General features: G+C 46.2%; 1 protein-coding gene across 3 annotated transcripts in view; it reads left to right on the top strand.

The window, feature by feature from the left end:
* Positions 1–26,100, top strand: part of myh11b (myosin, heavy chain 11b, smooth muscle) — a 194,896-nt gene that overhangs the window by 95,467 nt on the left and 73,329 nt on the right. For all 3 annotated transcript variants that reach the window (XM_086000802.1, XM_086000801.1, XM_086000803.1), the window contains 6 exons: positions 2,143–2,235; positions 8,267–8,330; positions 20,714–20,812; positions 20,902–21,045; positions 24,834–24,929; positions 25,016–25,134. In XM_086000802.1, the coding sequence (XP_085856928.1) occupies positions 2,143–2,235; positions 8,267–8,330; positions 20,714–20,812; positions 20,902–21,045; positions 24,834–24,929; positions 25,016–25,134 (615 nt within the window). The remainder of the gene's footprint in view (positions 1–2,142; positions 2,236–8,266; positions 8,331–20,713; positions 20,813–20,901; positions 21,046–24,833; positions 24,930–25,015; positions 25,135–26,100) is intronic.

The following is a 26,100-nucleotide window of genomic DNA, read 5'->3' as shown; positions in this document are numbered from 1 at the left end:
CAATCAGCTGTTACTGTATTTATCTTCAAATACTGATCTAATTATGAATTGTTGGCTTGTCGCTATGATAGCTAATTGCCTGCAATATGCTCTGTGATATGCAATATATAAATCTGCAGTAACATAAGCTTGACATCTTGGTGCCTTTCGTAGCATAAAACCTTGGTCTAATAACTAACTATTTAGCCTTACCTCACACTGAAATGGTGCAGTAGTAAATAATCTTCCCAATTAAATCGTTGGTTCACTTCTGGATTATCAGATAAAAGGCCTATTCCAGCAAACTGAAAAATCTGTTAAAGTAATTTCTACTTAATGTGCGGCATTGCAGTATAAGATTGTTGATGGCAATCTGCAATTGTTTTAAACATTTTTGCCATTAAGGCTATTAATGAAAGCAAAACATAAATTTTGATAAATGTAACCAATAGAATATCTTCACACACGAGAACAATTTGGTATGTAAATTAAGGAGAGTAAGGTTAATGTTAATTTTTGCCATTTAAAATCAACGACAATTTCGGAATGACTTAAAGCAAAGGAGTCACACTTTGATTTTTTAAAATCTGTGAGTTTAGAGGTGATTTCCACCTTGATGGTCCAGTATATTGAATAAAGACAGGGTGGCACTCCGCTAAGGAGAGCAGGAGTTCCTGTATTCAACCCCCAGTCTGTGCTAAGTTAGTGGATCTCAGCTGGAGTAGCAGCTGGGATGACCCAATTGGCTTTCGTGTTTCTGGGCGGAGGTGAGGGCTGAAAATCGTCCGGATTCTTGCTCCTGATCACCACCCAGTGACTTCTGCTGAAAAAGTGTGTGTGTATGTGAATAGCAGTAGATTTGGCTGTGATATATTGCACAGTTGAATCACCTGCCAAAGTTCGTTGTCTGGCCTCCGGCATGAAGAATGGTCACTGGTTAGGCGCTGGTCCCTGTGGAAGTGTACCCTCAGCAAGTGTCCGTACCTTCTGGAGAGAACAGGAGGAAATTGGGAAGGGCTAGGAGTGTTTACAGTAATTCCACTGCCAATCCAATAAACCTGTAATCTTTTCTGCACCATTTTAAATGATAAAAGTGAATATTAAAAAGATCAGTCTTATCATAGCTTGTTGCTACTGCAAGTCTTTGTGCTTTGGTAGGTAAAAGCTGTGGTGTGCCTCATTCTTCTTGCATTTTTTTAACTAATTGTAACAAATGTGACATGCATGTGTGCGTTGTTTACTTAATCATTCCATAAAGGTTCCAGCATTCATTTTTCTAGCCAGAAAAATGAATCTCATTAACATCCTTTAGAAAATGCTGTGTAGTTGCTGGCTGCAGTCAGATATATAACTAGAATGTGCTTGTTTTAGATGAGCAGACATTAAAAACATAATCTTTTAAAACATTTTCCTGTCTTTTCGTGCTCAGACATTGCACGTTTTCTTCCTAACCACAATTAAAAATCCTAGAAGACATTCTTATTGAGTGAAAAGTCTCCCCGAAGCTCTCAAAAGGTGAACAAACAATAAGCCGACCAACTACCTTAGCTCAGACTGAAAGGTTTCTGTTTGAACATAAAGGAACAGGGAGTAGATTTTAGAACAGCGACACTTTCTACAGGGTTGTGCTGATTTTCTTCCTCCGTGAAATGGATATGTAAATGGACATGGCTGCGGAATAATTATGCTGACTCCTGAAGGATAACACAATGTAGGTTCCACCAGTGGAAGGATGGAAGCAAACCCAGTGGTGTGCAGATATCCTGCACATGTTTAAATATTCTATGGTTTTCAGTGACTCAATATTCCAGTATTCCACTTTCGAATTCTGACTTCTGGAGAAGTGAAAATAAAATGCTAGCTATTTTTATTATGGATTATTATTATTATTATTATGTTGGTAAGACTCAGGACTATTGTAACATTAGCAGATGTAACAGTTGAAGCGAGGTTGAAGGGGAAGCTCATATGATATTCTGTGATAACAGTGAATGTCCTATTATAACACCATTCGGCAAACAACAAAATAAGCCTAATACAGAGTGGCTGTAGATCATAATTTGCTGGAACAATGCGAAGAATGCGACCAGCCGTTAGCATATGGGCCACTGCCTTAATCTCTCATTGACTATGACAACTGAATGTAATCCGTCTTAATTTTAGGGGGAGCTGGAAAAGCAACTCCTTCAAGCCAACCCCATTCTGGAAGCCTTTGGCAATGCCAAAACAGTAAAAAATGACAACTCATCCCGATTTGTAAGTATTTCATTTTCAGCTTTATGGTTTAGTTTGTGTTGAAGTTTCCATAATTGTACACACCACACAGCAATAATGACAGAAAGTGGTAAGAAGGTGAGTCCACTGTACAGCCGACTCTTGTTTCTAATATCTTAGTAATGTACCAAAAGAAAATAAATCCGCTGCAATGTGAAAAAGGGCAGTTTGTGGTATATTGCATGTTCTGGGAGTGTATCTGTCAGTTCAGTAATGCTTCCAAGATTTTAACACTGAGCTATAACATACCAATTAGTTGTACAGCAGAATAGAAACGGTATTAGTCCTTTTTATCAGTTTGTTGACAGTCAAAAGAACTGCCACGAGGCATGGCACAATAGGCTGCAGTGAAATGCAACTTTTCAGAGACAGTCTGCCTCTAACTGTTGCAGGTTTACAAGTTACTTGTAAATTTCTTTCAACCTTTGTATCTGATTCAAGAGGATATTCTGTAGTAGTGGCCGTCAAGTATTTCTGTTATTGACAGTCCACTGTTTAAAGTTTGTGTGTGATAATCCTGGTGCACATCACGTCCAACTAATGGACCATCCTGGCCTTCCATCAAAAGCAATGCCACCAATCACCTGTAATCCTACTACAGGAAACTCTTTATTATCCGGCACCAACGGGACCGGCGTGGTGCCGGTTTATCAAAAAGTCCGGATTACAGAGAGGTATAGTTAAAAGGTACGAGAGCTCCGTACACAGCAACAAATCCAGGCTTCCCTGTTGCTTAGCAACAAGTGCACGAACCCCAGTTACACAGCCACAGATCCAGGAACTGCCACAAATATGAAGTAAAACTTACCTGAACCTACTCCTGAATTTTGCCGGTTAAAAGAGAGTTTCCTGTAGATATGGTTTGGTTACATTTTGGTAATACTGCAAGAGTGACAAAGTTAACCAAGTGCCCCAGCCCTCTTTGTCCAACTAGCTCCAATATTTCCATCACCATTAATTCCAGTGCGTTCAGTCCCAAAGCACATTGACCATAGCAAAGCTGTTCAGAGTGCCTGCTTCGCATGAATCAGTAAGGAAAGAACTTGCATTTACATAGTGTCTTTCAGATCCTCAGGATGTCCCAAAGTGCTCCACGGCCAATAAACTACTTTTGAAATACAGTCACTGTTATAATGTAGGCAAACGCGGCAGCCAATTTGCGTGCAGCAAGGTCACACAAATAGCAATGAAATAAATAACCAGATAATCTTTTTTGGTCATGTTGGTTGAGAGGTAAGTGTTGGCCAGGACACTTGGAAAACTCCCCAGCTTGTCTTTGAATACTGCCATTGGATCTTTTATGTCCAACTAAGAGGTTGCACAGAGCCTCACTTTAATGGCTCATCCAAAAGGACAGAGCCTCCAAGTGTCAGCCTAGATTATGTGTTCAAATCTCTGGAGTGAGGGTCGAACCTACAACCTTGAGACTCAAATAGTGCTATCATTAAGTCATGGCTGACAGTAGTAATGCTAACATTATAAAATGTTGACAATTGATTAATTTTGCCACTGTGTGCGCTATGGTGTATTCTCCCCTGTCCCGAGTGTGGGCGCTATGGTGTATTGTGTCCCGAGTGTGTGCGCTATGGTGTATTCTCCCCTGTCCCGAGTGTGGGCGCTATGGTGTATTGTCCCCGTGTCCCGAGTGTGTGCGCTATGGTGTATTCTCCCCTGTCCCGAGTGTGGGCGCTATGGTGTATTCTCCCCTGTCCCGAGTGTGGGCGCTATGGTGTATTCTCCCCTGTCCCGAGTGTGTGCGCTATGGTGTATTCTCCCCTGTCCCGAGTGTGGGCGCTATGGTGTGGTGTATTCTCCCCTGTCCCGAGTGTGGGCGCTATGGTGTGGTGTATTTTCCACTGTCCCGAGTGTGTGTGCTATGGTCTATTCTCCCCGTGTCCCGAGGGTGGGCGCTATGGTGTATCCTCCCCGTGTCCATGTCCCGAGTGTGTGCGCTATGGTGTATTCTCCCCTGTCCCGAGTGTGTGCGCTATGGTGTATTCTCCCCTGTCCCGAGTGTGGACGCTATGGTGTATTCTCCCCTGTCCCGAGTGTGGGCGCTATGGTGTATTGTGTCCCGAGTGTGTGCGCTATGGTGTATTCTCCCCTGTCCCGAGTGTGGGCGCTATGGTGTATTGTCCCCGTGTCCCGAGTGTGTGCGCTATGGTGTATTCTCCCCTGTCCCGAGTGTGGGCGCTATGGTGTATTCTCCCCTGTCCCGAGTGTGGGCGCTATGGTGTATTCTCCCCTGTCCCGAGTGTGTGCGCTATGGTGTATTCTCCCCTGTCCCGAGTGTGGGCGCTATGGTGTATTCTCCCCTGTCCCGAGTGTGGGCGCTATGGTGTGGTGTATTCTCCCCTGTCCCGAGTGTGGGCGCTATGGTGTGGTGTATTTTCCACTGTCCCGAGTGTGTGTGCTATGGTCTATTCTCCCCGTGTCCCGAGGGTGGGCGCTATGGTGTATCCTCCCCGTGTCCATGTCCCGAGTGTGTGCGCTATGGTGTATTCTCCCCTGTCCCGAGTGTGTGCGCTATGGTGTATTCTCCCCTGTCCCGAGTGTGGACGCTATGGTCTATTCTCCCCTGTCCCGAGTGCGTGCGCTATGGTCTATTCTCCCCGTGTCCCGAGTGTGTGCTATGGTCTATTCTCCCCGTGTCCCGAGGGTGGGCGCTATGGTGTATCCTCCCCGTGTCCATGTCCCGAGTGTGTGTGCTATGGTCTATTCTCCCCTGTCCCGAGTGTGGGTGCTATCATGTATTCTCACATGTCCCGAGTGTGTGGGCGCTATGGTGTATTCTCCCCATGTCCCGAGTGTGTGCGCTATGGTGTATTCTCCCCTGTCCCGAGTGTGTGCGCTATGGTCTATTCTCCCCTGTCCCGAGTGTGGGTGCTATCATGTATTCTCACGTGTCCCGAGTGTGTGCGCTATGGTGTATTCTCCCCCTGTCCCGAGTGTGTGCGCTATGGTGTATTCTCCCCTGCCCCGAGTGTGGGCGCTATGGTGTATTCTCCCCTGTCCCGAGTGTGTGCGCTGTGGTGTATTCTCCCCCTGTCCCGAGTGTGTGCGCTATGGTGTATTCTCCCCTGTCCCGAGTGTGTGTGCTATGGTCTATTCTCCCCTGTCCCGAGTGTGGGTGCTATCATGTATTCTCACGTGTCCCGAGTGTGTGCGCTATGGTGTATTCTCCCCCTGTCCCGAGTGTGTGTGCTATGGTGTATTCTCCCCTGTCCCGAGTGTGGGCACTATGATGTATTCTCCCCTGTCCCGAGTGTGTGCGCTATGGTGTATTCTCCCCTGTCCCGAGTGTGTGCTCTATGGTGTATTCTCCCCTGTCCCGAGTGTGGGATCTATGGTGTATTCGCCCCTGTCCCGAGTGTGTGCTCTATGGTGTATTCTCCCCTGTCCCGAGTGTGTGCTCTATGGTGTATACTCCTCTGTCCCGAGTGTGGGCGCTATGGTGTATTCTCCCCTGTCACGAGTGCGTGCTCTATGGTGTATTCTCCCCTGTCCCGAGTGTGTGCACTATGGTGTATTCTCCCCTGTCCCGAGTGTGTGCTATGGTGTATTCTCCCCTGTCCCGAGTGTGGGCGCTATGGTGTGGTGTATTTTCCACTGTCCCGAGTGTGTGCTCTATGGTGTATTCTCCCCGTGTCCCGAGTGTGTGCGCTATGGTGTATTCTCCCCTGTCCCGAGTGTGGGCGCTATGGTGTATTCTCCCCGTGTCCCGAGTGTGTGCGCTATGGTGTATTCTCCCCTGTCCCGAGTGTGTGCGCTATGGTGTATTCTCCCCTGTCCCGAGTGTGGGCGCTATGGTGTATTCTCCCCTGTTCGAGTGTGTGCTCTATGGTGTATTCTCCCCTGTCCCGAGTGTGTGCGCTATGGTGAATTCTCCCCTGTCCCGAGTGTGTGCGCTATGGTGTATTCTCCCCTGTCCCGAGTGTGTGCTCTATGGTGTTGATGCGCTATCAATTACTGCGAAAGACTGGAAGTTAAGTGAGTAACAAACAGGCTTTTATTAGCTAAAGAACGAAGGCATGCCTCTAGTGGTCGACCGGTCCTGAATGCCTGGGGGACTGCAGAGCAGCCGCCTTTATACCAGGGCATATGGGTGGAGCCAGGGGCGGAGCCAGCTGAGGCATGCACAGACAGGTACAACAATGGGCAAGAGTGAACAACAGTGAAGTGAACAACAGTGAAGTGAACAACAGTGGTTTACCACAGGTGTATACTCCTCTGTCCCGAGTGTGGGCGCTATGGTGTATTCTCCCCGTGTCCCGAGTGTGTGCGCTATGGTGTATTCTCCCCTGCCCCGAGTGTGGGCGCTATGGTGTATTCTCCCCTGTCCCGAGTGTGGGCGCCGTGGTGTATTCTCTCCTGTCCCGAATGTGGGCGCTATGGTGTATTCTCCCCGTGTCCCGAGTGTGTGCGCTATGGTGTATTCTCCCCGTGTCTCGAGTGTGGGCGCTATGGTGTATTCTCTCCTGTCCGGAGTGTGGGCGGTGTGGTGTATTCTCCCCTGTTCGACTGTGGGCGGTATGGTGCATTCTCCCCTGTCCCGAGTGTGGGCGGTGTGGTGTATTCTCCCTTGTTCGACTGTGGGCGGTATGGTGTATTCTCCCCTGTCCCGACTGTGGGCGGTGTGGTGTATTCTCCCCTGTTCGACTGTGGGCGGTATGATGTATTCTCCCCTGTCCCGAGTGTGGGCGCTATGGTGTATTCTCTCCTGTCCCGAGTGTGTGCTCTATGGTGTATTCTCCCCTGTCCCGAGTGTGTGTGCTATGGTGTATTCTCCCCTGTCCCGAGTGTGGGTGGTGTGGTGTATTCTCCCCTGTTCGACTGTGGGCGGTGTGGTGTATTCTATCTGTGTGGGATGCTTGTGTTCCTGATCCAGCTGGAAAAGTTCAGTGTCTTCAGTGTAATTGGAGTGGAATTGGCAAAATGGCATTAAACATCGCAACATGCAATCGTGGAAAGAAAACATGAACTGCTGATCGCACTCACATTCGGTAGGCCAGCCTGTCGGGGAAAATGTCCTCGAGATTCAAACCATTTACAACCTGTGGAGTAGTATCACTATAAGTCACACACCATACTCCGAGAATACATTTCACTCTCCCTATTCTCAAAGCTATTTTTTTCCCCCCTCTGTACTTGTGACTTCTGCCATTTCTGCATTTTCAGTAATATTTGTTTGTTACAACTTTGCTGATATTTTTGTGCAGGTAGATGGAAAATTGACTGGAGATGGAACTGCTGGTAGTGTCCTCAAAACGTCACATCACCACACTCAACACTTATTCCACTGAGACCTGTTCCGACAAAAGGTCATCGACCTGAAACGTTAACTTTGTTTCTCGCTCCACAGATGCTGCCTGACCTGCTGAGTATTTCCAGCATTTTCTGTTTTTATTTCAGATTTCCAGCATCCGCAGCATTTTTCTTTTGTACTTATTCCACTGAACTTGCTAAAGACGCCACCTACACAAAGCAATAATAACCGCAATGAAGAAAAGGAGACACCAAATCAAGTTAATTCCTTTTCTGGAACCAATCCAATGTCTGCAGGCCCCTCGCACTCCACCAAATTTCCTCCCACCACTTCGGAGTGAAGTTGAGGAGGGAAAGTTATGATGGAAATAATTTTATCTCCAGATAACCATTTGGGATGTTGCACAGAATGACAAATTCTGGCCAGCAATGCTGGAATGTGCTGTTCTTTTATCATTAAAGTGAATCCTACGTCTGTGCAGCTGGGAGCATTGCAAAATGATGGTGGATGTGAGCTCCTCCCATCCCATCTTCATCACAGCCCTCGTATATGTAGATTCTGATTATGTGTAAAGAAGCTGCTCAACCTGACTTGCTGTAATCCGAATTACCAGGCACTATCTAAACAAGATAGCAAATAAACAGCAAAAAGAGATAGGGAGACTCTTAGTCATTTTGTTTTAATCTCTTAATGGAGGGTGAATCTACACACGTAAGATCTGAACTTTTTTTTTCTTATTTCCAACAGGGAAAATTCATCCGTATCAATTTTGATGTCACTGGCTATATTGTTGGCGCGAACATCGACACTTGTATCCTTTTAAGTGGTCGTTAAAAGGTAGCAGAATTGGAGTTTTTAAACAAGCCACAACAAAGCACACTGCCCCACTGAAAGTGCCCACTAGGAGGTACAGGAGAATGGCACAGGTTAACTCACTGTCGCTCCTTGGTCCTCCGGAGGCAAACTCATGGTAAACTTGACTTCTGTGCCCATGGCGGCTGGCATGAAAGAAAACACAGAAATCAATGCTCTGTGCCCGCTGGTAGTTTTCATACTAGTAGTTTCAGTAATATTTCCAGTTTGCCATCCTGTGAAAACCGAAATAACTAACAGGAACATGTGATGTTAGTTTTGCTCCCACTGCTCACTAATATCACATAATGACTTGTTAAAGGACTAATAGTGATGATTACGTGCCCTTTTTTTCTTACTGGGGTGAAATGAATATGTCAAGGATGTACACTGATACCCACTTGAGTTGGATTCTATTTTCTTTGGTGCAGGTAAAGATGTTACTGGTGAACGTGAGTGAAGACTGCATGGGCAGCTAACAATAACTCCCATCAATTACCCTGGGTCTGTGTCTGTAAGCCCAGGTCCACCTACCTGTTGCTAACAGAGGAGTAATGCATTACAGTCTGGTTCACCTGCTGAATGAAGAGTTGCAGGGACAGTCTTCAAGGAAAACTGCTTCCCTCTGGTAAACAAACTCATGGCTTCACGTAATTATGGCACCACTAGCGTCTTTCCAGAACCAACAGAGGACATTGGAGGGCCAAACTGCTTTCAGTCCACCGTTCTATTCAACAGGATCACCTGAAGTGCTGTTTGACCATGTACACCAATATATCAATTTTGGTACTGGTCAGGACTTGTGGTCTCAAAGGCTTCTCCCAGCTGGAGGAGATGTCTAGCATTCAGGGATTGGTGCTTTGTACACACATGGCCATTCAGGACTAGCCTCCGATTTCATGGTGTTCATACATTAAAAGGGCTTTCATTGCCTTAATGTGTAGATAATATGTGACCACAAATTTGAGAAAATGGCTGCTTTCCTGGGATACATCCTGCACCATCTCATCTTTGATAGAGGTGTTAGCATGTAGTCGCCCGATAATTAGGAGGCAGCAGGGAATGAGGAGAATGCAAAATATCTGACTCCTGAGATTGAGGCCTCACTGTTAACACAATGTCAGGGGAGGAGCTGAGTCCCACCTTCAACTGAGCTCTGGCTCTGGGATATTACTGATGTCCTGGGAACAACAACAATGTCTGTTGTATCCACATGTCCATATTAACAGTAACAGTGATGAGCATGTGCTGCTATCACTTTATGTTGTTTACAGACCTGGCAGCTTTTGTATGTCATTACATACCTCGAGGTGCAATGGCCCTTGGGGATGTGCTAGGGGCTGGTGACTGAAGTCCATCGACATTCTGGGGATGCAAGAGGCTTTCTACATTTACCTGCTAGCAAACCTGATGCATCAGTATCAGTCCCAGGAGTTTCTTGAGATGTTTTTGTCCCAATACCCAAGGGGCCAGAGGTGTGTGCCATTATTTTGATAGCAAAATACTGCGGATGCTGGAAATCCGAAATAACAGAAAACGCTGGAAAAACTCAGCAGGCCAGGGCAGCATCCGTGGAGAGAGAAACAGAGTTAATGTTTCAGGTCGATGACCCTTCGTCAGAACATTATTTTGTTAGGCTTGTTGGTAGCAGAAGTTGCATAGACACCTACTTCCCAGGCATGTCCGCAGGGCGATGGGACTCTTCAGAATTATTGAGTCTTTCTGAAGGCTACCCTAGAGACACCTCTTCACCAATAGAGCTTTTAGATTCATTGCTCTATGGGTGACGTGCACTCTGTGCTTGCGATTTGCTCAGTGGAACAGGAAAGCTTCTGCTCTTCCTCTTTGAGTTACACTTGATGACCCTTCACCTGTGAAAAGAGTACACGGGAGAACCCAATAATGGGGAGAGAGCGGGAATATGGTATTGAGATAGAAGATCAGTCATGATCATATTGAATGGAGGAGCAGGCTCGAAGAGCCGAATGGCTTACTACTCCTATGTTTCTATGGGCATATTAGTATTATTGCAAAATTAATGTAATACAAGTTGCATAAATGTCTTTTCTTACTACAGTATTTGAATGCTGTGATACTTGCACAGAAGTACTATGCTCAGCACATTGCACGTATGTAAGCAGGCACATATCTACTTATGGCCGTGGGCTACCCATCTCGGGGATGTACTCCCAGAAGTGTCTCATGCCTGTTCACCGCCACTAAATCAAACTCCCAGAGTACAATATTTTTCTCTCGGTAACTTCTGCCTCCTAAGCAACTTCTAGGTCAGACGTTGTACACTAAATTGGTCCAAAACAAGCAAACAGGAGAGTTCTAAAAAATAGTGTCAACAAGAGAACTGACACCTCCTGCTGTGAGTCAGGATAGTATTGTGGATTTACAAGGCAGCATGCACCATTCATGCTCTTTTGTGCCAATGTATACACAGGGCATACCCATTCATAACACCCTTTTATATGAACAGTACTGGGTGCACATATACTTTGCCCATTGTACGCCGCCTTGTCCATTTCCCGAGACACACCTGCCTTTGTTTCACAGTGTGTGCGCTTTCATTTAAAAAATGCTTTAAAATGACAGCCAGGTTGAGATGCCCCCATATATCAAAGGCTGCTCTATTTGTAGAGCATTCACACAATAACTTAAACTGGGAGCTCCGCGAAGCAGATGCACGAACCTTCGTGCCTGATTCGGCAATCTGTGCTTCCACCAAGCAAGGCAAAATTCAGCTTTATATATACGCAAAACTGTAACAGTGGTCAATGATCATTGTTTCTAGAGCAAAACAATGACCTGTCCATGCAACTTACAGGGATTGTTTGATTTGGATCAGTCATTGCTTCATGGAGAAAGGCAAAACTAAACCAATCCTCTGGTGTAGTCCTGAGCTATTTTAAAGAAAGTTTTTGTGCAGGAGAAACATGTCTCAGTGATTAAAACTATCATAAAGGTTCTGGCTTCTGTTCAGTTTAGGAGAACTGTTTTTATTTTCTCTGTCCAGGAAATGGCTTTGTAAAGATGTGAAAAACAGACTGCAGTAAAGGAATACACAATCATGATTAACTGTGGGAACGAAACTCTGTTCCATTAGTGAGCATGAGTCAGACTAAGGCAGATAGTCCGAGGCAAAAAGTGGTATAAACTCTATGGCCTCAATTTTAACACGGGGTTTGCTGCGTGGGGGGGTGGGGCAGGGTGAGCAACAAGCTCAAATGCTGTGGGGAGATGTTAGCTCCCAGGCCTCACTTACATAAGTCTGATCAGACTCCCGCCCGAACCAGGGAGGAATCACTGCTTGGCCAGTGAGCGGTAACGGGAATTTGGGTGGCAGGAGTCCACCACCAGGGACCCGCAGGAATGGTCGCCAGTACAAGATAAGTTCATCGGAGGACTCTGGGAAGGGAATCCCTGTAAAGTCTGTGGGTTATATGGTGAATTAATACACAGACTACAAGAGTAACTTTAACAGGACTTTACTATTCGAAGGTCAGGGCGAATCTGCCCAATAAATCCTTACACAGCACTTATATACCGGTGTGGTCACCACCGGTATTACAGTATACAGTAGCCAAGATAAAGTAGTGCAACCCTTAAAATAGTTCTCTTAAAGGTGGAACGTTACATACACTACAATCCTCCCTTTTTAGGTTAACAATATATACATATTCCCATTAATATAACATCTTAACATATATACAACTTTATGTGAAACAGTTCACAGATTCAGTCTCTCTGGAGGCTTCCGGACTCTGTCCGGATAACGCCTCGGTGGTGTAGTCGTTTTCGGTGGTGTAGTAGGTTCTTCTGGCAAGGTCGATTCGGCTTGAAGGACCGTTTCAGGTTCATCGGATTCCAGTATTACCGGATCGGAGGTAGATGCTCTGGGTATCTCTGCTTCAACATTAGACGTATAGAGTTGTGGAGTAGGTTGGGCCTTTGTGGATGATTCTATGATCTGGTCAACATGGCGCCTTATTATGCTTTCACCAATGTCCACGGTATACATCAACGGTCCTAGCCTTTTTCCAATAGTTCCCGGCTGCCATTTCTCGGTACGGTAGTCCCGGGCCAAAACTTGTTGACCTATCTGAAAGGATCTAGTTGGCCTTTCATTCATGCCTTGAAATTGCCGGTTCTCTACGTCCCTTCTGACGTTTGGCTTAATCAAATCCAGCCGGCATCTTATTCTTCTATTGAAAAACATCATGGCGGGAGTTTGGTTTGTGACCGCATGTGTTGCATTCCTGTACGCCAACAAGAAGTTATCTACCTTATGTTGTAGATTTATGTCTTCATTACCCATGGCCTTTATGGCCTTCTTGAAGGTCTGGACAAACCTTTCAGCTAACCCATTGGTGGCGGGATGGTATGGGGCGGACGTATAGTGCTTGACCCCATTGCTTTTTAAGAACTTCCTGAATTCTTCGGACACAAATTGCGGTCCATTATCAGAACAGATCTGTTCCGGCAGCCCATTCCTGGCAAATATGGTCCTTAATACTGTGATGGTTTTTTCCGTGGTGGTGGAGGACATTTTTATTACCTCCGGCCACTTGGAGTGTGCATCCACCGCGATTAAAAACATTGAGTCCATAAATGGACCAGCAAAGTCGATATGTACCCTTTGCCATGGAGATGAGGGCCACTCCCATGGATGCAGAGGAGCTTGTGGTGGCGCGTTTTGGACCTTCTGGCATCCTAGACAGCTCTTGGTTATTCCTTCGATGTCTCCATCAATACCTGGCCACCACACAAACGCTCTGGCTAGGTTCTTCATTTTCACTCCACCCAGATGCCCCTCGTGAAGCTCCTTTAGTACTTTCTGCTGGAGTTTGGGTGGAATCACCACTCTAGATCCACACATCAAGGTTCCTCGGCACACTGACAGCTGTTCTCTTCTGTGCGGAAGTGCTGGCAGCATTGGTTCGCCATGTACTGGCCATCCCTCCACCGTTAAATCGTAGACTCGTGAGAGAGTCGGGTCATTTCTTGTTTCCTTTTCGATCATGGAATTTGTTACTGGTAGACATTCCATTATGGTTGAGTGGAACATCTCCACTGGGTCCACTGTAGTCGCCTCTTCTTCCACTGGCAACGGTAGGCGCGATAACCCATCAGCATTTCCATGCTGTTTGGACCTTTTGTATTCGATGTCATATTGGTGTGCTCCTAGTAGAATGGACCACCTCTGTAGCCTTTGTGCTGTCATAGTGGAAACGGCCTTGTTAGGGTTGAATATGGACACCAACGGCTGGTGGTCTGTCAGCAATGTAAACTTCTTGCCCTGCAGGTAATGATTGAATTTCTTTACTCCCCACACAAGGCTGAGAGCCTCCCTATCTATCTGAGCATAATTTCGCTCAGCGGAGGTCAATGATCGGGACGCAAATGCGACTGGCCTTTCCGAGCCATTTGGTAACTTGTGTGAGAGTACAGCTCCAATACCATAAGGGGAAGCATCACAAGCTAGACGAAGAGGTAGCGTTGGGTTGAAGTGAGCCAACACTTCCTCAGAGGTAATCAACGCCTTGCTTCTGCGAAAGGCCTTCTTACAGTCCTCGCTCCACTTCCATGGTACTTCTTTCCGCAACAGAGCATTCAGCGGATGCAGCACCGTGGATAGATTTGGCAGAAACTTATGGTAATAATTAATCAACCCCAGAAGCGACCTCAACTGTGATACATTTTCCGGAGCGGGGGCCTTCACGACCGCTTCGATCTTGTCAGGTGACTTGTGCAGCCCCTCTTGGTCAATGACATGACCGCAGTACGAGATCCGTTTCTGGAAGAACTCACATTTCTGGCGATTAACTCGAAGGCCATATTCCTTCAACCTGGTGAGCACCAGTTTCAAATTTGTGAGGTGTTCCTCCTCGTCTTCTCCCGTAATCAGGATATCGTCCAAGTAGCACTGAGTGCTTGGAATACCCTGTAAGACCTGCTCCATGGCCCTCTGCCAAATTGCTGGAGCCGAAGCTACTCCAAAAACCAGTCTATTATATCGATACAAGCCTCTGTGCGTGTTGATTGTGAGATACTGGCGTGACTCTTCCTCGACCTCCATCTGTAAATATGCTTGTGCCAGGTCTATCTTGGTGAAGTGTTTCCCGCCAGACAATGAAGCAAAGATATCCTCAATCCGCGGAAGCGGGTATTGTACCGTGTGAAGCACCGGATTAACTGTGATCTTGAAGTCTCCGCAGATGCGGACCTTCCCCGGTCCCCCTGGCTTGTTACTTGATGAAGACTTCATGACGGGAACAATGGGCGTGGCCCACTCACTCCAGTCCACCTTCGACAGTACCCCTGCACGTTCAAGCTCTTCCAGTTCTGCCTCCACAGCAGGTCGTATCGCGTAAGGTACCGATCTGGCTTTGAAAAATTTTGGGCTTGCATGTTCTGCAATCTTGATTTTTGCCTTAATTCCTCTGTGTTCCCAGTCCCTGCTGGAATACCTCTTTAGCCTCGTCCAATATTCTGGACAACCGTTCCGGTTTGACATCTTTCTTTCTGAAATCTACCGTCATTGTGTTTAGTGAGTGCCAGTCTATCTTTATTTTCCTGATCCACTCCCGTCCCAGAAGTGGTGGACCTCCCTCGGGTAGTACATATAAGTCCATTCCTTGGTGATCTTTGCCCTTGTGTCTCACCTTGACTTTTATCTTTCCGATGGGGTATACTTTATGCCCCGTGTATGTCTGCAATACTATCTCCGTATCCCGTAGGGGAATATGTTTGAATAACTTTTTGTAATCTTGTTTATTCATGACCGTCAACGCCGATCCGGTGTCCACTTCCATCTTCACTTGGACTTTTGCAATCTGCAGTGTGACCCAGATAGTTTGTCGGTCAGCTTCTTTACTCACATTGTGAATCCTCAGACTACCCAGTTCCTTGCTGTTGGGGTCTGAATCCGAATTCAGTTCATCTGGACTCTTCACAGTCACGTTATGTACCTTTCTGTACTTCTTCTGCGGTGACTTATTGTTGCTGGTCTTCTTTCCTGACCGGCATACATTAGCTATGTGACCAAGTTTGCCACATTTTCTACATTCCTGGTTTTTAAACCAGCATTGGTTCTGGTCGTGTGTTGTCTTCCCACAACGGTAACATTTCGTTGTACCCGAAGTCATTTCATCCACACTGAGTACCGCTGTCTTCAGCTGCATTTCCGCCGTGCCTCTCGCTGCGGCTTCGTGCGATGCTGCAATAAGGACAGCCTTATCAAGTGTAAGATCGTTCTCTTCGAGCAGTCGCTTTTGTGTTCCTTCCTTCGACATCCCACACACGAACTTGTCTCTCAGTGCCTCTGTCAGATTTACCCCAAACTGACAGTATTTTGCTAGCCTACGCAGTTCAACCAGGTACTCCGCGTTGCTTTCCTCCTTTAGTTGCGTTCTCCCGTAAAATTTAGCTCGTTCCGCTAACATCAGCGGTGTGGGGTTCACATGATCCTTCAGGACAGCAACAATATTAGCGAAAGACTGATCCGCCGGTTTAGCTGGTGATAGAAGATGCTTCAATAACCCGTATGTCTTCGCACCCATTGAGTTTAGTAAGGTTAGAGCTTTATCATAATTTGCTATCTTATTGATCTTACAATATATCTCGATGCGTTCAACATACGTGGTCCAATCTTCCACATCAGAATCGAATTCGTTGATGTTGCCACGCTTAGGCATCTTCACAATCTTCCTGAGAAACAACAACGACATTTTTCTTTAACTTTTTTTTTCCAAAAATGGCGGTTTCCCGCGCTTGTCTTCTTCCCCGCCCACTTTCAAAATGGCGGTTTCCCGCTCCTGTCTTCTTCTCCGCCTACTGGCGGGAGGGGTAAGCTTTTCCCTCGGGCGACGACTGCTGGCTTTCGGGGTTCGCAGCCTGCGCGCCGGCTTCAGTGCGTTCTTTGTTCCCTTTTCTCGGCAGGGCAACCGGCGCTGGGGCAACCCGTTGACGGCGAACAGTTCCAGCCGCTGGCTGAATCTCCTCGGTCTCCCTCGCTCGGCTCTGTCTCTCCCGCTCGCTCGGGCTCTGTCTCTCCCTCAGCGGCTTCCAATCGCGCCTCCCAGCCCTCTCGCAGTCCGGTCCTTTCCTCCCCCGGCTGCGGCTGAGTTCTCCGCGGTTTCTTATTTTTATTTCTTCCCGCGCCTTACGATCCCGGTCGCAGCGCCTCGCGGCCTCGGTAGCTGCCCGGCCTTTCGCCGGTCGCGGTCGAGCTGTCTCACGACGCTGTTGCGTCTCCCAGCCCGCTGGTAGCCCGGTCTCTCCCACTGGCTGCGTTCCCGCTTGCACCGTGGCTTCCGTGCCCCACGCTGCCCCAGTCTCAGCGCCTCTGGGCCCGACTTCTGTCCGGCTCCTTTCCCCCCCGACCGTGGTCGAGTTCACCGCCCTTCCTCCGTTCTTTTTTTTTTATTTTCCCCCTACTCACAGTCAACGTGGCCGACTTGCTTCTCGTGGCTGATCGGCTCACTCACCACCGTGGCAGAAGGGACGATCACTGCCTGTTGCTGATGGAAGGCTTCGTGTCTGAATTCTTCCTTCTTCCTTGCTCTGCAGACTCGAGTCTTCTCTCAGCAGAATGACGAGGGCGGGTGCCTCCTCTCGACGCTCGTTAACTGCTTCGGATGTATCGCTGCCGCAGGGTAAGATCGAACTCGTCGCCACTGTAAAGTCTGTGGGTTATATGGTGAATTAATACACAGACTACAAGAGTAACTTTAACAGGACTTTACTATTCGAAGGTCAGGGCGAATCTGCCCAATCAATCCTTACACAGCACTTATATACCGGTGTGGTCACCACCGGTATTACAGTATACAGTAGCCAAGATAAAGTAGTGCAACCCTTAAAATAGTTCTCTTAAAGGTGGAACGTTACATACGCTACAATCCCCATTAAGGGAGGGTAAGGATAGACCGAGGCAGGGGTGGCCCATGGTTTCATTGTGGGGCCCGGCGGAGCACTCCGGCTCCTTCTGGTCCACAAGGACATTTTTAAAAAATAATTAAAAACTTGGTTGGTCCTCTTTTGACCCTGGCTGCTGCTCCCAGCGGGTTTTGTTTGGCCTGGGAACCACGACTGCTCCCTCGCTCAGGCCTCCGCTTACAATAGCAGATCAGGCCTTGATGACATCATCGGACCCCATGATGTCATCAGAGACCAACATGTATATTTAAAGAGGACCCCGCCAGCTTGGATCGGGTGTCCTTGCAGTCGGCCAGATCAGGGCGGAAAAAGAGTGGGCAAGTCCCCCACGCCATTTTAACTGCTGTCCTGCTGATCTTAATAGCAGGGCCTCATTTAAATAATCTGCAGCAGACTCTCATCCGGCTGCCGGCCAATTTGACAGCCTGGTCGGCGGGTAGAACCGGGAATTTGCGACAGGAGGCCGCAGCTGGGTCCCATGGTCCCAGTTAGTGGAGGCTCTGGCTGCGGGCGGGGAGGTGGGTGTCTGGCCGCGATTGGGGAAGGGGAAACACTTGTCATGATCAGGGGGAGGGGGTTTCATATACTGAGTTCAGCAAAGTACCTTTTTAGGTGAAAAATTAACCCAACCCACATCCTAGGTTTGCTGCCCCTGTCCCTAATCAACTGCTTCAGACCAGCATTGTGGCTTTAATTCACAGCCATTTCCAGTTTACACTTTTCATTCCTCGGGGTTCTGTAAGGAACCTAAAAAGGGTACAAAAATAATTTAAAAATGCAGGGGAGCATGAATAACCAAAGCAAATAGAAAAATAAATATATAATTTTTATAGTATTTTCTAAGGTAAAGAAAAAAGTCTTTGTGTAATTTTTAATGTAAAATGTCCCTCATTTTTTAGTTCCTTTTGTTTTCTCCAAGTCTGAGACAGCTTGGGTCTTTCTCTTGCCCTTGAAGGGGCTATGGTTCACAGTGTTCCAAGTCATTCATCTGTAAAGAGCCAGGGAATGTCAATTACACACTGTCCCTCGATGATATCTGCAGGCATGGAGTCAGTTTCAACATGACTAGTGAGCCAAGGGCCTTTTTTTGTTTCATACTTTCCTATGAAGCTGAGATTTGAACACGACTCTCTAGTCAAAGGTTTCATCATCATCAACAACAACAACAGCAGCTTGCATTTATATAGCCCCTTTAACATAGAAAGTTATCCCAAAGTGCTTCATAGAGGCATAGGGGAAAAACAGACATCAATCCAAAGAAGGAGATATTAAGAGGAGTAACCAAGGATGTTTTAAGGAGAAGAGGGAGATGGAGAGCCAGAGAATGGACCTCGGTGACTGAAGGTATGGCTGCCAATGATGAGGTGAATTGTGGGGTGGATGCACAAGAGGTCAGAGTAAGAAGAATGGAGAATTCAGCAGGTGTTAATGCTAAAGAAGGTTCAAGGTAGGGAAAGGTGAAGTCATGGAGGGATTTAAACATGAGGATGGGGATTTTAAATTTGATGTGTTGGGGGACATGGAGCCAGTCAGTAAGGACTGGCGAGATGGTGAGTGGGACTTGGTACGTGATAGGATACGGGTTGCTGAGTTTTGAATGAGCTGAAGTTTAGAAGGTGGATGATGGGAGGCTGGTCAGGAGAGTATTGGGGTAGTTGAATCTAGAGTTAATAGAAGCAAGTAAGAGAGTTTCAGCGGCTGATGCAAGGCAGAGTCAGGTGATACTATGGAGGTGGAAGTAAGCAGCATTTCTGATGGGGAGCATATGGAGCTGAAACCCAGCTCTGGGTCAAACAGTATGTTGAGATTGCGAACAGTCTGGTTCAGCCTAAGATAGGGGTCAGGAAGGGGGATGGAGTTAATGGCGCAGGTATAGAGTTTAAAATCCTCTGCCTTTGCATTAGCCCATCAGCCACTAAAACTCTCTTCCATGCCTCTATCACCTCTAGATCCAACTAACCCAATGCTCACCTGGCCAGCCTCCCATCCTCGACCCTCTAAACTTCAGCTCATCCAAAACAATGTCTTCAGTTTTTCCAACGTCTAGCTGGAGGAAATTGTGGCTCATCCAAAACAGGATGTCAGACAAGCAGTCGAGAGGTGGTGGAGAGGTAGAGCTGAGTGTCATCGGCATATATTATGAAATTGACTCCATGTCTGCAGTGAATATCATCAAGGGACAGAATGTAGATGAGTAGCGGACAGGGCAAAGGATGGATCCTTGAGGGGGGGGGGGGGACTCCCAAGGTGACAGTAGTGCAGGGGTTGAAAGACAAGCCATTGGTAGAAATGCTCTAGCTATGACCAGATAGCTGAGGATGGATCAAAATGAGAGCAGTCCCACTAATGTGGACAATGGAGGAGCGGCATTGAAGGAGGACGGTACGGATGATCGTATCAAAGGCTGCAGAGAGGTCATGCAGGATGAGGAGGGTTAATGCACCATGGTCACAGTCATGGAGAATGTCATTCATGACTTAAGTAGAGCCGTTTCGATGCTGTGGGAGGGGCAGATACTGGAGGGATTCAAATACAGGGTTGTGGGAGAGGTGGTCATGGATTTGGGAGGTGACAACGTGTTCAGGGATTTTGGTTAGGAAGGGGAGGTTGGAGATGGGATGATAATTTCTGATCTTGCAAACTATAGGTTTTTCAGGAAGGGGGTTTTGAAAGGGAGGAGGACTGTACCTGAGGAAAGGAAACTATTTACAGTGTCAGCTAGCAAGACGCCCAGGAACGGAAGTTGGGTAGTCAGGAGTTTAGTGGGAATGGGGTGGAGAGTGCAGGAGGGAGGTCTCATGGACGCGATAAGCTTGAAGATGCCATGGGAAATGGGAGAGAAGCCAGAGGGAGATGGGGGATTCAGGGCTGGAGTAAGGGAGGCCTGGCAGGGGAGCTTGGCGGGAAAGGGGAAGCAGCAGCGGCAGGTGGTCTCTGACTTGGTGACAACGAAATCCATGGGCTCCTCTCATCTGTTGTTATAGGGGAGGGTGGAGGAACAATTGAGATACTCTGATTGAGAGCTACAAGTGTAGCTATTGAGCTGCCCCCAAGGTGAACCTTCTTGTTTTTTTACTAAATTAGTAAAGCAACCAATTTAAAAATCTATCCAAATTGAAAATATGTAATCTGGAGCTGACATTGTTTTTGAGCTTCATAATTTAATATAATGTGAATTGAATTGCCAGCATGGAATGCTAGATAGGTAAATACGCACAGATAACGGGAGCAAGGCACATTATTGTTTGGAACTACAGGTCAACTTTTAAAAAATGTTTCACATTCCATTTGTTTCATCCAGGTGATTATTTTCATTTGCCAAGAATTAACACTACAAAATGAGAGTATTTAAAAACTAACAAAATGTTAGTTTGTTGACTTAACTGAAATAAATAGATTTGCTTGAAAAATCACGTGCTATTCGGCAGGCCACGGAAGAAAGGACATTCCATATTTTCTATTACCTTCTCTCTGGCGCGGGAGGGAAAATGAGGGGTAAGTTCAACTATTCTGTTTGGATCGAGCCTCACTCTGTGCTCCGAGGGGCGGCAACGTTTAGTGACTCTCTTGTTTGCAATTGGCAGAGGATCTACTGCTGGAACCGTTCAACAACTACAGGTTCCTGTCCAATGGCAATGTCCCCATTCCAGGGCAGGACGATAAAGACATGTTCGCGGAGACCTCAGAAGCCATGAATATTATGGGATTTACAAGTGAAGAGCAAACATGTAAGAATTTTTTGGGTTTTCAGGTTTGCTGAATTCAACTAAATGTAGATTTCAAACATATTAAATAAACTTGAGGTTACTGTGAATTCTAAGGCTGCGGTATACGAATAGACCCTGATACTCTGCAGGGGTTCCTACAGTCGCCACCCCCCCCCCCCCCCCAGCCATTCGCATGGGCGACGAGGAAAACCTCCACTGAATTTCAAGGCCATAATCTTTAACCTCCACAGGGTGTGCACTTTACATGGTTAATGAGCATTTCTCAGTTTTTGCTGTGCTTGTGGCTCTTAATCCTAAATTAATACTAATTAAACAGCTCCTCTAATGTCCTCTGAGAGGACATGAGCCATCTAGCCCAGGGATAAAAATCAGCTTCCATGTATGTAGCAAATGTCCCAAGGCTCTTCATAGATGCATACTCATACAAAAAATGAATGGCAAGCCAAAGTTGGAGATATTTGGAAAGGTGACCAAAAGTTTGGTCAAAGAGCTGGGCTTTAAGGAGCATCTTAAAGAAGTCGAAGGAGGTGGAGAGGTGAAAAAGTTTAAGGAGGTAATTCCAAAGCATGGAGCCTAGGCGGCTGAAGGCATAGCCGACAATCACAGGGCAAAGGAAGGGCGTGATGCACAAGAGGTCAGAGTTGGAGGAACGGAGATTTCTGGGAGGGTTGTAGGGCTGGAGGAGGTTACAGAGATGGGGAAGGGTGAGGCCATGGAGGGATTTAAACATGAGGATCAGAATTTTGAGGGACCCGGGGGGGGCAATGTAAGTCAGCAAAGACCGGGGTGATGAGTGAGCAGATGTCCCAGGTTTAGACTCCCAGTCTGTATCGAGTTTGCAGCTCTTGGCTAAGGCAGCAGTATGGACATTACAATTGGCCTTCAATTCCTTGGGCTAGGGAAAGGAAAAGTCAGCCAGAGTTCCTGCTCTTGATCGCTGTCCATTGACACCTTCTGGAAAGTACGTGCGCTTGGATGTTGGGTGAAACGAGAATTGGCCTCACCTGCGATGAACTCCATGCTAGAATATCCTGTTGACAGTCACTGTCTAGGCTTGTATGTGAAGAATGGTTACTTGGCTTAGATACTAGAGGTTTCCTGGCACCAGGGTACTGTAGACCAGTGTTTCAGGAGAAAAGGGGAAACAATTTCTTGATGTTAAAGTTTTGTTATATTGTATTTTATAGTTTTTATTGGGTGTAAAAATTAATGTACAGTTTACTGCACCAAAACACCAGTGTTTCTATAGACTTGTTAAATCATGCTGGCTTAGTGGCAGTCTGCACTATCTCTATCTTCCTGTAATTCTGAACAAATGTAATTCTCTACTCTCTTTTCTCACTCACGTACCCTTCAGTTATTATCATACTACTTCCCAAAAACAACCGCATCTTATGCACGATCACCGACACAGGTTCACCCAATCAGCTGTTGTGAGACCACTTGAACAGCAGCTGCTGCTGATTCCTCTCCCTTTACAATATTGCATTGTGTCAAATTGAAATTTATACATCAACTGTTAAGAATAACTGACAATTGTCAATATAAATAGTGGATTTGTATATTGCACTTCCCATAGTGCGGCATGTTTTCAAATCGATTCTTTATCTAGTGCTAAAATGTCTTGGCACCCATCACAGATAGATGGGCCAGGGTGGCTTCGTTGTGAAGATTTGGAGGCCTCACTAAAAATGGGCTGTTGGACTCTCCTAAAAGCACCAAAAGTATTATCACAGCAGACGACTGCATCAAGGCAGAATATCCATAAATGGTGTTTGATATAAAGAATAGTGATAAGCAGCCATTCGGTGTATTCGTCATCTTGGCTCAGTAGTTGGAAAGAATGCCAAAATGAGAACGCACAGAGATTTGGAGCCATTGCAAGTTTTATGTCTGCATGAGGCAACCTAAAGGGGCACAAATCAAAAGTATCTTTTTGTTGATTGAAGCTCATGCTGGAGGCGCCTCTTCTGCAATAAATTACATACAGATGCAGCATTTATAGACAATCTCTAAAGAACTTTCAACGTTTAAAATGAGCAAACCGAACAGCAAGCAAATGTCAAATAGTTACAACCTCGATTTAAGTCACTCGATTGGAGCCAAGATGACCCCTGTAAATGCTACAAGCTGTAAACCAAAAATAAAAGACACTTTATTATGACTGTGCTATTGGTTAAATTCTGCATTTTTTTTCTGGGCTAAGTCGAAGGATTTAGCTCGGCATCCTCCCCCAATAAGTCAGCACATCAGAACTGAACTTCCACACAGTTTCAATCTCACATTTAGAAACACAAGCCCAGAACAATGCAGATCAGAAACATACACGCACAAGTACATTTCTGACCAGTGTCAGCACTGTCACTGACCTTTCTTGAAATATAATATCAGATCAGGGGCATGATCTTGCCAGCCCTGAGGAGGCAGGTATGGAGGTGGGATTGCCGGGAAAATGGCAGAATTTGGGGGCGGGTGCCCAACCCGCCTCCATGCCATCTTTCCAGGAGGCGGGTAGCCGTCCCGCGCCAGGTCCCGTCTCCTTGGAGGCGGGAAGGGATTAAAGCCAATTAACTGCCTGTTAACGGGCAGAAAATAGGCTTATCACCATTTTACCCACACAAGTGTAGGCTTCCCGAAGGCTCCGAACCCCGCCAGGCTCACCGAGGCTAATAGTGGGTCTGCGGGGGTCGGGTGCAAAAGTGCGCTGTTGGTAAGTGACGGGTGCAAGTGTGGAGAGGGGAGTATCTGAGGTAAGTGCAAAGTGTTAGAAAAAGTGTACTTACCTTTGTTTCTTCCTGCAGGCTTCAGTCGGTGGGTATGCGGAGAGTCTTGCACCTCCGCGTTGGAGATGACAGACGGCCGTTGCATTCTCCAATGCAACAACCATCTCATTTCTGCAAAAGAAAGAAGTTTGATGAGGTCTTGAATTCAAGACCTCATCAAACTACAGAGAATGTTACTGACAGCTTCACAGAGATGTCAAACGATGACAATTCATCTGTCAAAAACTTTTGACAGATGAAACGTCATACTTTGATGTTCTCTGCAACTGGCTTTCCCTTAATTGGCCTGCTAAGCCAGCTTAACGAGGTCAATCAAGGGAAAATAGCATGGGTTGGCCAGAAGTTGATGGAGGCGACACTGAAACCCGACAAGTGGGAGTCCCGCCTCCAAAAGCTCCCCATTGGCAAAATCACCCCCATGTTTCCATAATGGATCAAACCAGTCAAATACTTCAAGCCAGCAAATATCAATCATTAAAGGCAAATATAAACCAACAAAAAATGGACTTTTAAAACAAAATTATGTAAAATAAACAACAAAGGAATCTATTCAGATCACACTCTCTCCATATGTCTGGTGTTTCTCAACACGTGCCTAGTTAGGAATTATTCCTCATGGAGATATTTGCTTTTGTGACGGGACAGAACAGGACTCTGTCCATTACCATCTTTCTCAGTAGTTGTAATTTCTTCGTGATAGTTTGGTGACAAGCTAAAGTGATAGTGTTGCCTCTTTTAGTCATATTTACACTTAAGAATTATGAGCATTCCTTTCCATATCTTACAAGCATCTCCAAAAGGCCCCTTTTCAGCGGATTTGTTTAAATAAGCACAGTACTTGTGCGTGTTTAGCTTGCTGTTGTGCACAGCCAAAGCAGAATTTGGAAGCATGCTGCAGAAATAACAACATTTCAAAACAAAGTGATGGAAAGTTAATGGATTGTTTATAATACAGTAAGATATAACCCTGCCAGTGCTGATATTTAAATCTTCTGATGTTTCCAGCTATATTGAAGGTTGTTTCATCCGTGTTGCAGCTCGGTAACATTTCTTTCAAAAAGGAGAGAAATACTGACCAGGCGTCCATGCCAGACAATACAGGTACATTTTTACACAAACTCTTTTAGCCCATGAAATAAAGCTGGAATGATCGTGTCAATAACCAGTTCTGTGATCTCTTTGTGCAGTTGCACAAAAGGTGTCCCACCTGTTGGGTATGAATGTGACTGATTTCACCAGGGCCATCTTGAGTCCTCGGATCAAAGTTGGACGTGATTACGTTCAGAAAGCCCAGACCAAAGAGCAGGTAAAAGTATTTCCAAACCTTACTTTGTAGTGTTTTGCGTCTTTAGTGGTAATCTGACTAAACAGCTTGATCATGATAATTGAACAAACAATTGTATGTAACGTAGAATTACATATTACATTGCGTACATTCTACAGCACAGAAACAGGTCATTCAGCCCAACAGGTCTATGCCAGTGTTTATGCTCCACACAAGCCTCCTCCCACGCTACTTCATCTCACCCTATCAGCATACCTTTCTATTCCTTTCTCCCTCATCTACTTATCTAACTTCCCCTTAAATGCGTCTAACTCATAAATCTCACCAGCAGATAGCGCAAATATTATTTATTAAAATTACAATTATATAATTCTTACTTGGAAGTTGGAAGATACTATCAATTAAGAATTGATATCCTATCTAGATCTAACATACCTTTTAATGTTTGCTAGAGGTACTTTTCTCAATGTATATTGTGGAGCCTCTTGCGCTGTGCAGGGGAATGAGTCTGAGGGAGAAAAATTCATGTGGGTTGCTCCACACGTTAGCGCTACAAGATGGTGCTAAAATGCCGTTAACAGCTGTAACAATATCTAATACCAGTTCCAGCGGCGCACGCCATATTGGTGTTGCCGGTAGCGCTGCCGGTAAACTCGATCGCCAGGGACCTCGTCATCATGGAGATCGTGACGTCAGTGAGTGTGCAACACTCACTGGACGTCAGATCTCCCAACTTCGTTATAGCCACTTACCTTAACGGCAGCACAGAACAATGACACGTAGAGCTGGCATCTACCAGCAGGAAGCAGGCTTCAGCAGCGATATTTAAAGATACCATCCCCAATCAGCTCCAACTAATGGGGTTCTGCAGTTTCAGTGCCTGTTTGCTACTTCCTGCAATTGAAACAGCTTTCTTTAGTTATTTCAAGTTTTTTTGGCGACAGGGAGTGTTGATTCAAATGCAGAAGTCACTCATTATTTGTTAAA

Source organism: Somniosus microcephalus, chromosome 11 (genome assembly GCF_052327205.1).
Source record: "Somniosus microcephalus isolate GS21.2 chromosome 11, FLI_Smic_1.0, whole genome shotgun sequence".
Taxonomy (NCBI): Eukaryota; Metazoa; Chordata; class Chondrichthyes; order Squaliformes; family Somniosidae; genus Somniosus; species Somniosus microcephalus.
This window is presented reverse-complemented; position numbering and strand designations above follow the sequence as displayed.